Raw genomic sequence first — 15,000 nt, forward strand, 5'->3', positions numbered from 1 at the left:
TCCCTCTGTGTTGGTGTGTTTTGTACAGGTCTCTCTGATGTCCCTCTGTGTTGGTGTGTTTTGTACAGGTCTCTCTGGTGTTCCTCTGTGTTGCTGTGTTTTGTACAGGTCTCTCTGATGTCCCTCTGTGTTGCTGTGTTTTGTACAGGTCTCTCTGATGTCCCTCTGTGTTGCTGTGTTTTGTACAGGTAACTACTGGAACGCTGCGTCTTTCACCACACCGTCCTCCTACCTGCACTTTGACACCTTCCAGGGAGAAACCAGCGCTGACATCTCTTTCTATTTCAAGACCAGCGCCCCCTATGGGGTCTTTCTGGAAAACCTGGGCAACACAGACTTCATACGCCTGGAGCTGAAATGTAAGACGTGTTTCTCTCTCTCTCTTCATATCTCCCTCTCATTGCCTCTAACACAGCAGAAACTCTGACAGACAAATGCATACACACACACACACACACACAGCATGATTCAGCATTTCCATTCTCCCACCTGATTATGGTGCAATACACTGCCTCATTTAATACAGTATTGGAGTGTGCAATAATTACACCCATTATTAAACTGTGATTGTATTCAAATCGCACACTCCTAGAGCAGTGCTTCTCAAACTTTAAAGTTTCAAGGACCCCCCCTTAACTCTGACAGTATACAAATGGAACCAAATGGACCCCGTAGGGTCCATTTGGTTCCATTTGTAAACTGTCAGAGTTACAGCCTTGTCAAGGGGGTCAATTTAGAACCCCCTCAAGGAACCATGAGAGTCCCTGGAGAGTCCCACTTTGAGAAACACTGTCTTAGAGTACAACAACAGAAACTATATGAACAACATGACTAAGAGTCTAAAATCCCCGCTAGCAGCCCCCTACAGGTCGTGGCTCCTCCTTACACCCACAAATAATATAGTCTGCACTCCGGGTCATGCTCCAAAAGTTTAAAAGTGTGTTGGTTCCTTTACACCATTGTGGACGTGACGTTTCAAACCTTGATATAAACTTTAAAGCTTTTGGAGCATGACCCAGAGTGCAGACTTTATTATTTTTGGATTCTGACCTCTGCCCAGCACCTGTTTGTTAGTGAGTGGATGTGCGTGCTTTATTGTTTGTTCCTCCCTTACACCCAACCAGAGCATGAAAATAGACCAATTTCATTTTGAGATAACGCGTGTGCAAGTGGAAATGTTGGCCTAAAGGCGGAGCTAGGGGAAAGGTCATATAGGCTCACCACAAGTCTGTATTGTTGGACGGACGGACATTATGATATTATGTGAAAGTCTCTGTGTGTGTGTGTGTGTGTGTGTGTGTGTGTGTGTGTGTGTGTGTGTGTGTGTGTGTGTGTGTGTGTGTGTGTGTGTGTGTGTGTGTGTGTGTGTGTGTGTGTGTGTGTGTGTGTGTGTGTGTGTGTGTGCGCGAGTTACATCAATTTCCATGAGCACGGCCCCTCATACATTTCCTATCTCCTCACTCTCGCTATCGTTTTAGCTTCACATTTTATTTTTTCATTGGTACTAACCTGTATCTGCAGTTATCCAGAGCGGCCATGAAATTACTCCATTAGACGAGGACGGCACAGCAGCCATGACACACACACACACACACACACACACGCACACACACACACACACACACACACACACACACACACACACACACACACACACACACACACACACACACACACACACACACACACACACACACACTCGGAGAGTTCAGAGGTTGCATTCCATTCAGAATCCAAGACATTAAATTCCTTCAGAGTAGAGTGGTCTGTAGACGGCAGAAAAACATGGTGTTCGCTTCCAATGATTGGCTATTATGACACTTATCTGTCCCTGTCACATGTCTCTGCTATTGCTGATCCCTATGGTCTGTCTCACTAAGGCGAGCACACTAATGATTGCTCCCACTATTTATTATTCTGTTCCACCACACTCTGACCTTCCACTTTTTGCACCTGACACTTTTTCAATCAACCAACCCACTTGCTGTCGGGTGGAAGCGTCCAAAACCGTTCCTTTTTCATTATTATTTAAAAAAACCTTTTAAAATAGAATGTACGGTACTTTTGTGTGACACTCTTGTATGATGAACAAGGGCATTCATTTACGAAAAAAAAGTAAAACAAATAAATATGGAGATCAGAGGTTGCAACGACATGCAAATTTGTGTCATTATCTTAAAGGCACATTGCGCTTAAATTGTAGTGTGCTCAACACAAATAAGATCAGCACCACTTTTAACACTACAAAACAATTAAGCCTAACATTCCCTACACTTAAAGGTGTATTTCACTTAAAACACTTAATTTTTACATTTACTCTGGCTTTTTCACTTGTTCTAAGCATTTATTGAACATTTCCAAAACAGGGACGCCAGGTTGAACGTGGTTATCTTATAGAAGAAGTTGTTTCGAGCAATACATCAAATCAGACAGAATAAAGATGAATCATCAAACCACAGGAGAAATTAAAACATGTGTGTGTACGTGACTCACAAGCAGATAATCGATGCAATCTACAAGCTACACACCATGCACACCCAACAACCCCTCTCTCTCTCTCTCTCTCTCTCTCTCTCTCTCTCTCTCTCTCTCTCTCTCTCTCTCTCTCTCTCTCTCTCTCTCTCTCTCTCTCTGATGGCATCCATCTACTGTATGTATTATATGCAATAAGTCAGCTGAGCTCTGAGGTGGCTTTTGTTATCATTTCTGCCTGAAGAAAGAAAGAAAGAAAATTAAAATTGTTATGTTAATTTATGGAGAAAAAAAAACATAATACAATTGAAATAAGTTTCCTATATGATGTACAGTATATCTGTTCAACGCAAGGACAGATAAATGAAGCTTGTTTGGTAATGGAATTGAAAATGCTAGTGTTGATTTTTCAACTTTTAATTTAATGACATATAGCCCAGATGCACACTTACGCTGACACACATTGTACAACCCCTGTCTTCTGTCTTTCCTGACATGCACAATGCTGTGCATGTATGTATTGATTAAGACATCACAAACAGTGATCTCACAAACCCTATAGCAAGAATGGCTGGATTGAACAGGTGGTGATCTTTCGCGTGCACACACACTCGCACACACACACACACACACACACACGCACGCACGCCCACACACAAACACATGCATGCAAGCACACGTGCGTTCGCACATCAATATATCGTTCCTTAGACCTGACATGACTATAAAAAGGTTTAACACACTGGTGATAGTAAAAATCTGTTACTGCGGGTCATTTGAGCTGTATTAGAAATAGTTGTGGGCATTTCAATCACGTCATCAGACTTCCTACACATTGGCGCTACACAGCACGGAGCGCTGCTGAATTTTAGAATAAAATCTATATAAGCCAAATGAGTTGCTCCAGAACAAATGAGCTATTCGATTAGAAACTGAATGCATATTTATCTGCTGAGGAGACAAATGCATAATAATTTGTACTGTGTGTTATGGGTGTGGGAGAAATACAGAATACAATACAGCATGGCATCTGAGCAATAATAATACAATCCTTTACCAGCTGTAAAACATTGTGGATTACTGAAAATGCACTCAGAGGATGAAACACACAAAACACGCACTCACGCACACACGCACGCACACACACACACACACACACACACACACACACACACACACACACACACACACACACACACACACACACACACACACACCGTCCTACACACACAGCAATCTTAGCGAGAGAGTGTGAGTATAGTAGGTTCAGTGGTTCTTGCGTTGCACTTCTCCTTAGAACATTATGTAGACTAATAGCTGTTCCAGCACATTAATGAAAAGAGAGGTCGCACAGCTCGTATGATTCTCAGAATTATTTTATTGGGAAACCAACGTTTCGACCTGTCAGAGAGGTCGAAACGTTGGTTTCCCAATAAAATAATTCTGTGTATCGTGACTACGAGCTGTGCGACTCTCTCTTTTCATTCTTATACCCTGTACCGTGGTCAGCACCTCAGCACTACTGGTGTGGGCCCTTCCAGCCTGTTTTGTCTGACAGTACATTAATCTAACATGGGAACAGACAACAGACCGATAAGGAACTTATCAATACAAGAGGCCAAACTGCCTTTGCTGGCTATTTTAATCCAGCAATGTTATGGATTCTATGTGGGAAAGGGGGATAAAGTAATCGAAAATCCCCTCTCTCTCTCTCTCTCTCTCTCTCTCTCTCTCTCTAGCTCCAACAGTCGTGTCCTTCTCGTTCGATGTTGGAAACGGGCCCGCTGAGCTGTCAGTGCATTCGGCCACGCCCCTGAACGACGACCAATGGCATCGCGTGATGGCCGAGCGGAACGTGAAAGAGGCGGTTCTGCAATTAGATCTGACCTATCGGGTGACTCGCCCCGCCCCCCCACAGGGACACACGCGACTAGAGCTGTTCAGTCAGCTCTATGTGGGTAAGACGCACACACACACACACACACACACACACACACACCCTTGGACATTTATTCCCCCGCTCTCCTACAGCTCAATCCCAATACTCAAAGTTCTGCCTACTCGCCTCCTCCGTCCAGCATGACCTCTAAATCGTTCGTTTCCCAAAATGTTCATTTGTTTTTCGAGGAGCTGAGATCGAGGAGAGGGAAGCCTCCCCAATTAGCGAGGACACATCAAGTGTATCCTTCAGGTCTCTTACAGTACCCGACTGCACCCACCCTCAATCCCCTAGAGTTCCTTAAAGCGAACCAGATCGATTAATGAACTCCTCGCCTCACCTCTTCACCTCCTTGCTCTGAGGCGGGGCTAAGGTGTAAGGAACTGTTAAGGCTGGTGAGTGTGTGTGACCCAAGCGCACAGCAAAGAGGAGAAGTAGTTTTAGGTGAAGCCTGTGGGCGTATTTATTCACAGTTTAGTTGAAAAGGTTGCTTGGTGGCTCCGCGGGTGGCACAACTCAGCGGGGAATCCGGAAGACTGGAGAGGAGAGGCAGGATTAGTGACAGAATCACAGAGGAGGAAACAACAGTGCGCTGCAACTGCGTAAGGTTTAACAGGCTAGAAGCTCTACAAACACTGCAGTCCAAATAGTGGCTAGCTCTAGTTTTACCAACCGTAGACTGGTTAAGATCTGGCGAAGAGTGAAGTGCAGACTGGGCTTTTGTAGTGGCAGCAGTTGATTGTCGAATGGAAGACAGGTGTGGAGATTGGTGAGGGAGAGCAGGTGCGCCGAGTTGAGCCATGGGGTATAGTCAATGAGGGGGGAGGGGCCGTGAATGTGAAGGTGAGGAGGAGAAGAGTCGTAACAAGGAACCAACGCAAATACGCGAGGGTGTTGAGTATTGGGATCTGGTTATCTTTTCACTCGCCCACTCTCACATTCCATTCAATCTCACCTCAGTCCCAGTTTCACGCCGGTATCCACTCCCTCTTCAACTGTTCAGTTCCCTACCTGTTACTTACCTGTTGTCACTTCCCTCATCAGCCTATAATACTGGACTTATTCCCCTGGACTTATAGTCTTCTGTCTATGATTTTAGTTCTGTTTCACAAGTTTTGATATTTGATTGTACCCATCTCCAGAGTATGTGTTTTGCCTGCACTCTTTAAAAAATATATGCTTTTGTGGAATTGAAATAAACCCTTAAATGTAGTCAAACTTTCCTGACTCGCTTCATCTGCATCTAATTCTCATTCCTCATTCATTGTGACAGATCTCTACTAAAGTAGATGCTGATTATGATGATGTTGTACCAACCCCCCTGATCCGCTCATCTGTTTGATCTCTGAAACATCCTCTCTTAACACATTCCATGCCAGAGTTTAATCTCATAATGTACTCACCAGTGCCAGCGTTTTATTGTTGTTTTTTTGTTTTTTTCATGTCGCCACAGACCTCGCTAAATAAGTTAAAAGTGCGCGTTCATTTGGTTCTAAACACACAGCGGATCTGTGAGAAACGGCCAGCGAAAACAGTTTCCAAATGCGAGCCGCCATCTTGAAGATACAGCCGATCAACGCTAAACAGTGATCAGCGAGGAGAAAAACAACAACCGAGAAAATCGAGTTTTAAACAGGATCCCAGACAGGAAGCGGATACGATCGAAAAAACCGGAACCCGAATAATTCTGTTTCCGACCGGAAACCGGAAACGGAAATGGATCAAAAAAATTCGGAAAGTGCACCTGGGGCAATTTCAATGGGAATCGGCGGTTCGCGTAGATCTACGCGACTGGCACGCTGCGGCTTTAAATAGGTTCGCGTAGATCTACGCGACTGGCATGCAATGTGTTAATAACATCACAGTTTGCCTCTCAGCGTAATCACACTTTCATTTAGAAAAAGGACAAAAAAAACATCATACAAAGATATTGTGACCTTTGTGAATCGTGTGTCTACTAGAAGATCATTGACTGCCTGATAGCGTCAAATTCATCTGTATGTGTGTGTATTGGGTCTCTTTTTGTGAGAGTGTCCTGGTACAAAGATATAGGAAGAGGCTCAAATGGAATCTGTCACACATGTGTGAACTGCATATCAAGCAGCCTGCATCAGAGATACAGGAGGCAGAGAGAGACAACACTCTGTCCCCCCAGATGTCCTTATACAGTATATACTGTATAATTTGTAATCCCTGCTAATCCATGTTGCCTGGGGAAGGGTTTTGGTGTGACGCACTCGCAGGAAGTGGTGAAATTAAGTGGCTCAGATGTGTGTGTGTGTGTGTGTGTGTGTGTGTATATATATATATATATATATATATATATATATATATATATATATGTGTGTCCACGTATTATCTATTTGTTTGTGGAAGCCACTCTCTCTCATCCCTTAGTACTGCCATTGTGTGTACATCAAAAACAGTGGAGACAGCAGTTAACCACCCACTGTGTGCGCGCTGCACTGAAGGCCGCTTGAGAGAGAGATTTTTACAGTCAACTTAAAAGACAAATTGAAGTCATTTATTGCCATGACTCATGAAGCTCAACTGGGAATATTTATTTGTGTGCTGACGCATCTTTGACAGCTACCAATTTGTTGCATGTTGCAAGAGCCTGAAAATGTATCATTTTAACATCAAAGCAGTAGGCCTACATTTTATTACAGCCACCCATTGGCAATTTGATGCTCTTTACGCCTCCCCTGCTAGACTGAAGATTGCTCTTTGAAAAGAGGGTCTGTGCTCAAATCTTTCTGATGTAAGGCTATGTCTGGGAATTGAACTATTCATGAACTATAAAGGTGTTACAGACAGTGCTTGAATTTGGACAAATGATAATTTCTGCAGATTTTTGTCCACGATTTGCTGGAAGAAAATGTTTTATCATGTCTGCTATCATTCCAGGACTGCTTTTATCGTTCGTTGTATAAATCACCATGTTTTGGTTAACATCACAGGACTTCTTTCTTTATGATTGAAAACTCTTGTGTGGTTTTATTTATTGTTTTATTTCCTATTTGTCTTTGCATGTTTGTACTTAACTTGGTTGGTTTTCTGTCTTTCTGTCTTTCTTTCTTTATTTCTTCTCGTCTTTTCTCTTCCCATTCTTTCTTTCTTCATGGGCCTGGTGTCACCTTCATCTTCTCCTCACTGTATGTGTGTGTTTGTGACATGCGTGTCACAGGGAAACCTGCTGCACTCACCTGCGTTGACAGTAGGTAACATTTTGTGACCAAGTCCAGTGCTTTGGAGAATTGGGACACATGGGGGGTCTGTGGTCATTGTTAAGCTTTTTTTACAGATGAGTGTACAGAATGTAAGCTTTCAAATGATTTGTCATTCATTGAAATCGGAAAATATGTTAATAAGATATACAAATTTGAAGCAAATTTTCACAAAATACTACCATGTTAAACAGAATAGCAATAATACAATGACCATGATAATAGGCTCTATGTACAGCAGCCTTATTGGAAATAAATTGGGCCCCTTCCTTACTTCCTTCACAGGTGTTACCAATGATACTAATGAAGGCTCTGTTCCATTTAGTGTAGCACAGTGGTTCTCAAACTTTTTTTCATTTCAAGGACCATCATAACTCTGAGTGTGTACAAATGGAACCAAATGGACCCGTAAAGGTCCATTTGGTTCCATTTGTACACACTCAGAGTTACAGACCATTGGGGGCCATTTCGAACCCCTTCAAGGACACATTTGAGACCCACTGGTGTAGCAGAGTTAGCCTGATTATCAGCCTGAAGCTGCGTGGAGCTTCAGTCTGAAATTGTCTGCAATGTCCGCGATTACCAGGGGGAGGGGATTCAAATTTCCCTAAACCAATCACAAGAGATCCACGGATCCGCCCACATCTGACGTCATCGCACAGCTTGTTTTAGCAGATATTCGCTGATTGGCTTGTCGTTAGACCACCCCCACCTCTGACTCTGATTTGACAGATTTTTCTTCAATCGTGAAAAGCCACTGGCTCACATTTCAACACCAGACCAAGAGGAGCTCACTCAGAGAGTGGGCGGGGTCTATGGTCAGGAACCAGGCTAGTAGCAGAGTGTCTCCAGTGAGCCAACATGCACAATATCAGCACCCTGACTCTGTTCGACCAGAATGGAACAGAGCCTTAATTAGTATAATGTTAAGGAAGTAAGGAAGGGGCCCAATGTATTTCCAATATGGCTGCTGTGCATAGATATTACCTGAAGTGCTGGTAAGTCTTAACTGTAAATATGACACCTGTTGGACCTCAGTTCATTCTCATACATCTCCATATCATATGTATGGAGATACCAATCATAATCCTCATCTCATGTATCTTATTTTATCTCCTCTCCTCTCTCTCTAGGTGCAGCGGGGGGTCAGAGGGGGTTCTTGGGTTGTATCCGCGCTCTGAGGATGAACGGCGTGACCCTGGACCTCGAGGCGAGGGCAACGGTGACGCCGGGGGTCAAGCCTGGCTGTCAGGGTCACTGTACCAGCTATGGGATGTACTGTCAGAACGGAGGGAAGTGTGTGGAGAAGTACAACGGCTACTCCTGTGACTGTATCTCCACAGCCTACGATGGACCCTTCTGCACCCGAGGTGACAGCTGGCACACAATTGTACAATATCGCAATACTCTGTCTAATTGATTAGAAATGCATACTCAGTGGTGGAAAAAGCAAAAAAAAAATGTACTTGAGTAAAAGTATCAATACTGCAATGTAGAAATACTCTGTTACAAGTAAAAGTCTGGAATAAAAAATATACTTGATTAAAAGTACAAAAGTATTGGTCTCAAAATGTACTTAAAGTACCAAAAGTAAAAGTACTCATTATGCAGAAGGTCCCATTTCACAAGTTTTCAAATGTATAACATGTATACAAATATTTTGAAAATAGCAGATCTACAAGCACAGTGGCGTAGAAGTAAAAGTATTGAAAATTGGAAATACTCCAGTAAAGTAAAAAGTACCTCAAAATTGTAAATGTACTTAGTTACTTTACACCACTGTGCATACTGCATAAAAATGCCACAGTTCAACACAATCATAACAGACACACACATTGCTACAAGAGACAATACAATATGTTACAATACAATGCATGCATTAAACATAAATCAAATCCTCCTGCATAAAACATTTACAATTATTTTTTCTATGACAGATTAACTCAGGTTTAACTGGGTAGAGCAAGAATTAAAAAATTAAAAATATGCCCTTGAAGTATGAGTCACTCTCATAAACATATTCTAGTGTTACATTAGTGTTTCATAGAGACTCATATTATGGACAGTATGAAGTATTGTGAGGTACAGTACGCGCTATTTCCCGTGGTATTCATGAACATACTGAACGTGTTGACGTCATCCGCATGGCTTGTGAGTCAAATCTCGCATATCTGGAGGTGTTTGATTGTGATTATTTTGATTTGTATATCTTTTAAAAAAACCTGGATGCTTTCAATGGGTTTCTGATTTTAAACCAACCCTTTGGCTCCGAATTTACTAGTTTTGGAGTTGTGTGTAATTTAGGGTGACATTCAGTGCTGGCAGAGCACATAATTGTTATGTAAAGTTCCCCTTTATACATCATCACAAAAATCCATTGCCAAATGGCATCTGGATTACGAATTTCCTGTATGAGTGAAGGTTTATTGGATGATGTTCTCTTGCTGCTCCCTGAATGTTCCTGCTTTTAAATTGTTCGGGGCTTTATATGATAAAAGGTATTGACGAGGGAGTGATATTATGCTTACCCGCCAATTCTCCCTGACTGGAACACATTCTCTGAATACTAAGTGCGTGCTGATATGAGAGGAGAGAGAGACAGGGGAGCATATCACTGCTGTCAAGAGGCGAGGGGGGGCGAGCGCTCGATTTTGTGAAAGGTGGAGATGAGAGATGTCACAGTGTAACTCCATAATAACGCAGCTAGAATATAATCATGTTTACGTTGATTGAATACTTTATTAACACGTTGCAAACAATACCAGCAAGTACAATCGCGCAAGAAATGCTAGTATAAGCCATTGTGGTCCTGTGTATTCAATTCATCATCAAGGCATAGTACAAGACATACAATACGATACAAATCATCGTTAGATTCATTAGATACACAACCAAATATTTTGTAGTAGTAGTGTGTACTAGTAGTAGTGTGTAGATACAACCCTCCCTCCCTCTTTTTTTCTTCTCTCCTCTCCTTTGTTATTTAAACTTCCTCACATCACCCTCTTTACTTCAGCGTGATTGCAGTTCATTTCCTTGCACTCTGCTCGGTAGAAACACTACTATTGTTCTACTATGATTTATTCATCCTTGGCATCACACACACAGCAAGAATGCCAACAGTCCCATGTGCACACATTATGCAGAGTGTGCATACATGAATGCATGAACACACACACACACACACACACACACACACACACACACACACACACACACACACACACAGACAGACAGACAGACAGACAGACAGACAGACAGACACGCGTTTGTATTACTATACTTGTGAGGACATCAATACTTTAGGACAGCCATTTTATGAATGCCATTTAAAAAGTATGTATATTTTGCCATTTTTAAACCGTAAGCCTAAAGCCGAAAACCAGCAGATCTATAAGCCTACAACGCGTTGCGCTGCGACGCGTTGTGAGCTTAAAGATCGGCTATTTTTCGGTGCATGACACTGGCACGCAAATAAATCATGTTTAACTCTAATTCCAATCCCTAAACCTAACCTCTAAATGTGTAATTCTTCAAATTCTACTATACTTGATCCTCGCAAGTATAGTAATACAAACACACACACACACACACACGCACGCATGCTCGTGCGTGCGTGTGTATGCCCCCACCCCCTCTCTCTCTCTCTCTCTCTCTCTCTCTCTCTCTCTCTCTCTCTCTCTCTCTCTCTCTCTCTCTCTCTCTCTCATCTCTCTCTCTCTCTCTCTCTCATCTCTCTCATCTCTCTCTCTCTCTCTCTCTCTCTCTCTCTCTCTCTCTCTCTCTCTCCCCCTCTCTCTCTCTCTCGTCCCTGCAGACCACAGCAGGTGGAGAAAAGGTTAGACTTGAGCATAATGCAGGGCCGGCCTGGGGAAAGAATACAATGCATATCCAAGCAACTCAGTGATATAGGTTAACACACATTAAGTGTTATACCAGCCTGTCATTACATGCATAATTATTCACATTCATATTTATCGTTTGCCCGGGGCAGCAATGCTTGTATTGTTATTCACTAATGTATTCATCCTTGGGGTCACACAGCTATAGTGGGAAAAAAGTCCCATGTGCACACAGAGTACACGCAGAGTGCATATCTGAATACATGAAGTCACGCACGCACGCACTAAAGACCACAGCAGTTGAATAAAGGCTCAACTTTAGCTTTTTGAAGGGCCAGCCTGGAGAAAGCATACAAGACAAATTCAAATAGTCTTTGTGAAATTTTAATGTTTAAGGCCCTATCTTACACCTGCCAATACATGGTTCTAAGCACATAACAAGTTCTATTGTAGTTTTCAATAGACACAGTTGGGATTTTCATGCACAGCGAAATGCACATTTTTGAGGTCCACGAAGTACTGTGCTGAGGGGAGGGGAGGGAGAGAAAAGGCTCATGTTGTTTATTAACCCATTAAGACATGAGGCCGATTCTACTTAATGTCTTCTAGATCCTAACAGTTTTTATAAACACTTATGTTGCTATAATATCAGTGGTTCTCAAACTTTTTCATGTCATGGACCCCCAAAATTATATGTATTTGGTCACGGACCCCCATCTCAAAATATTTAGTTCCAGGGACCCCCCAGAAGCAAAGATGTTCGCTTTAAAATATATATCTATTCAAAGATTTTCACACATTTTCACAATAAAAAAAAGAAAAGCAGATCTACAAGCTCGTAGCTTGTAGATCTGCTATTTTTGAATAGCCAAAGTATAAAATAATGGTTAAAGTGGTTGCTTTCCCGGTCTTAATGGGTTAATTAAGTAGCTTATATTATGTTTGTATTGCTAAATGTTAAAACACCTCTCTTCATGTATGAATATCATTGGCTTTCTTCATCTGTCTCTGCTCAACCTACCACAGTAATAGTCATCAATATCCATGTTGGAGCTGTGACACACACGGGACACTGCGTCAACACATTATGCTCATTATGCCTATCTTGCTTTAATAGGTGATTTAAACAAGAGCTGAACTGTGAATGAGCATGTGATTATTAAAGGAGTAGTTCACATGTGGTGTGTAATTGATAGAAAATAAGTAATTTTTTGGTTGAACTATTCCTTTAAGTAGATAAGTCAAGATATCATAGTCTGTTGGACACGAGGAGATGCACTAGAGGAGGAAGATTGTGATTCTGAACAGCAGCTCATGGTCCACCTGTTTCCCCGGCATCCACTGACAGCATCTACTAATGCTGCTCCCATAGATCAGTGGTTCTCAACGTTTTCAGGCCGCGACCCCCCAAAATAATCATATTTGAACTGGGGACACCCCACCCTGACAAGCACTTGGAATGTAGGAGTCGAGGCATTCAATTTAGTTTGACTCGGTTCCACAGATAAATATTGTGAAAATAGCAGATCTACAAGCTAGCATTGCGGGGCCTTGTGCGCTTGTAGATCGGCTATTTACTTATTTCTTTGTGCTTGTTCTTATAATATTTGACAATTTGGTGTTTTATAGTATAGTTTGTTGATTACTTTTGATGCCGTAATCTTTTTGCGGGCATTAAAAAGGTCTTAAAAGTCCTTAATGTCACTTCAATGTCATCTCAGGACCCCCACCCCCCAAAAAAGAAGAAAATCATGTGGGGATCCCCCTGGGGGTCCCGAACTCACAGGTTGAGAACCACTATCATAGATGGTGCTTTCACTTCGTGCGCGAGCACAAGATCCGTTTCATCAGCAGAAAAAAGGTTTATCTCTTCCAACTTGCTGATTCTGTCATTTAAATAACAATGTGCTATGGTACAGGTATAGACGAATCCACAGAGCGCTCCCCTGGCGCAATCATAACTGCAGTGTCGGAATGCACACCGCAGCAGGAGAGTCTATACAACTACCTCTTAAAGGCATTGTGATACGACACTCTGATTGGTCCAATTTATCTCATGCCCAAAACACACCTGTGACTAATTTGGAGATTAAATATACAACAGACAGACACAGATGTGCAAAGGGGTAGTGCATGTATCCTAAAACAATATGACCAGGGGGCTAGTTTCATAATTGCTCACTGGTTAACATGGGGCAATTGATAAAACAGTATTTGCACTTGGAGGTTCTTAATATTGTATATCAGAACGGAAATTAAGTTGTGGTAGTAGTGTATCTTACTGAAGCAGAATGTTTTTTATAGTTTATCAATAAGCAGTAAGAGACATTTTATGGAATAAGTATTGTATCAAATGGAGGCGACGTAGCTTGAAGTGTTTATTGTGCTGTTATCTGGTGAGAGTTGATGTGTGACTTGAAGCTTAATATTACTTCTGAATATTTTCAATCAGTATGGCAGGGAATGGTCTCTCTCTCTCTCTCCCTCTTGCACGCACGCACGCACGCACGCACAAACTCTCTCACAAACACTTACACAAAGTTCTAAAACGTGGTTTCCTTTCGACCATTCTCTCATTTCATGCATAATTTGCCCAATATCTCCCTGTAATGGATTCTATGTCACACTCATGCACAATACACAAACATGCCAACACAACAACATTATGCTTAGCAACAGAGGCCTGGGCAAATAATATGTGTCTCTTGCACAGCAAATGTTGATTAACCACGTGAACCCATAGCATCCCTATTGTGGGGTGAACATAATGCACAATACACATGCAACCCCTCTGCAACAACACATAATATAACGCATGCAACCTCCCTGCAACCACCTCCAGATTGCCCAGTTCAACTCAGCTAGTTTAAATTAGTTTTTAAAGCGGTTTTGCCAGTTTCATTTTTATTTTATGAAAAAAAGGCTTGGTTTTAGTTTGACTTTTATTCGTTTTTATTACAATATGGTGTAGTCAGGGCGAAATTCAAAAGCTCAGAAAAATAGCGGTGCAAATATTGGATACTGTCAAAGACTAAAACAAAGTAAATGTTATCTATCATTTTAGTTTTTGTTACAATGTTATAATGAAAGACAACCAACGTTTCGACCAGAAAAGTAAGTATAATGTGTGTGTGTGTGTGTGTGTGTGTGTGTGTGTGTGTGTGTGTGTGTGTGTGTGTGTGTGTGTGTGTAACAACTAATCATTGTGTATATTCCGGCACTATACCTGCACCCAGTGATCTTGGTACATAGAAATTGATCTATTGAAGATTCTGACTTTCAAATGTAGCCTACATATTTTTTGTTTTGATTGTATTGTTGTATTGTGCTTTCTGCTTTGGCAATGTAAACGTATGTTTTCTCATGCCAATAAAGCCCTTTGAATTGAATTGAAATTGTGTGTGTGTGTGTGTGTGTGTGTGTGTGTGTGTGTGTGTGTGTGTGTGTGTGTGTGTGTGTGTGCGTGTGCGTGTGCGTGTGCGTGTGTGTGTGTGTGTGTGTGCGTACGTGCGTGTGTGTG

The 15,000-nt window shown here is 42.0% G+C and overlaps 1 protein-coding gene across 1 annotated transcript in view; it reads left to right on the plus strand.

The window, feature by feature from the left end:
- The window catches only part of LOC308077006 (contactin-associated protein-like 2), a gene marked incomplete at both ends in the record, with an annotated part of 165,056 nt that overhangs the window by 135,124 nt on the left and 14,932 nt on the right, over positions 1-15,000 (plus strand). Inside the window, 4 exons of the mRNA XM_080417535.1 lie at positions 189-359; positions 4,212-4,430; positions 7,599-7,628; positions 8,772-9,008. Of these exons, the coding sequence (XP_080273661.1) occupies positions 189-359; positions 4,212-4,430; positions 7,599-7,628; positions 8,772-9,008 (657 nt within the window). The remainder of the gene's footprint in view (positions 1-188; positions 360-4,211; positions 4,431-7,598; positions 7,629-8,771; positions 9,009-15,000) is intronic.

This window comes from Gymnoscopelus braueri (genome assembly GCF_963280865.1).
Source record: "Gymnoscopelus braueri genome assembly, chromosome: 21".
NCBI lineage: Eukaryota > Metazoa > Chordata > Actinopteri > Myctophiformes > Myctophidae > Gymnoscopelus > Gymnoscopelus braueri.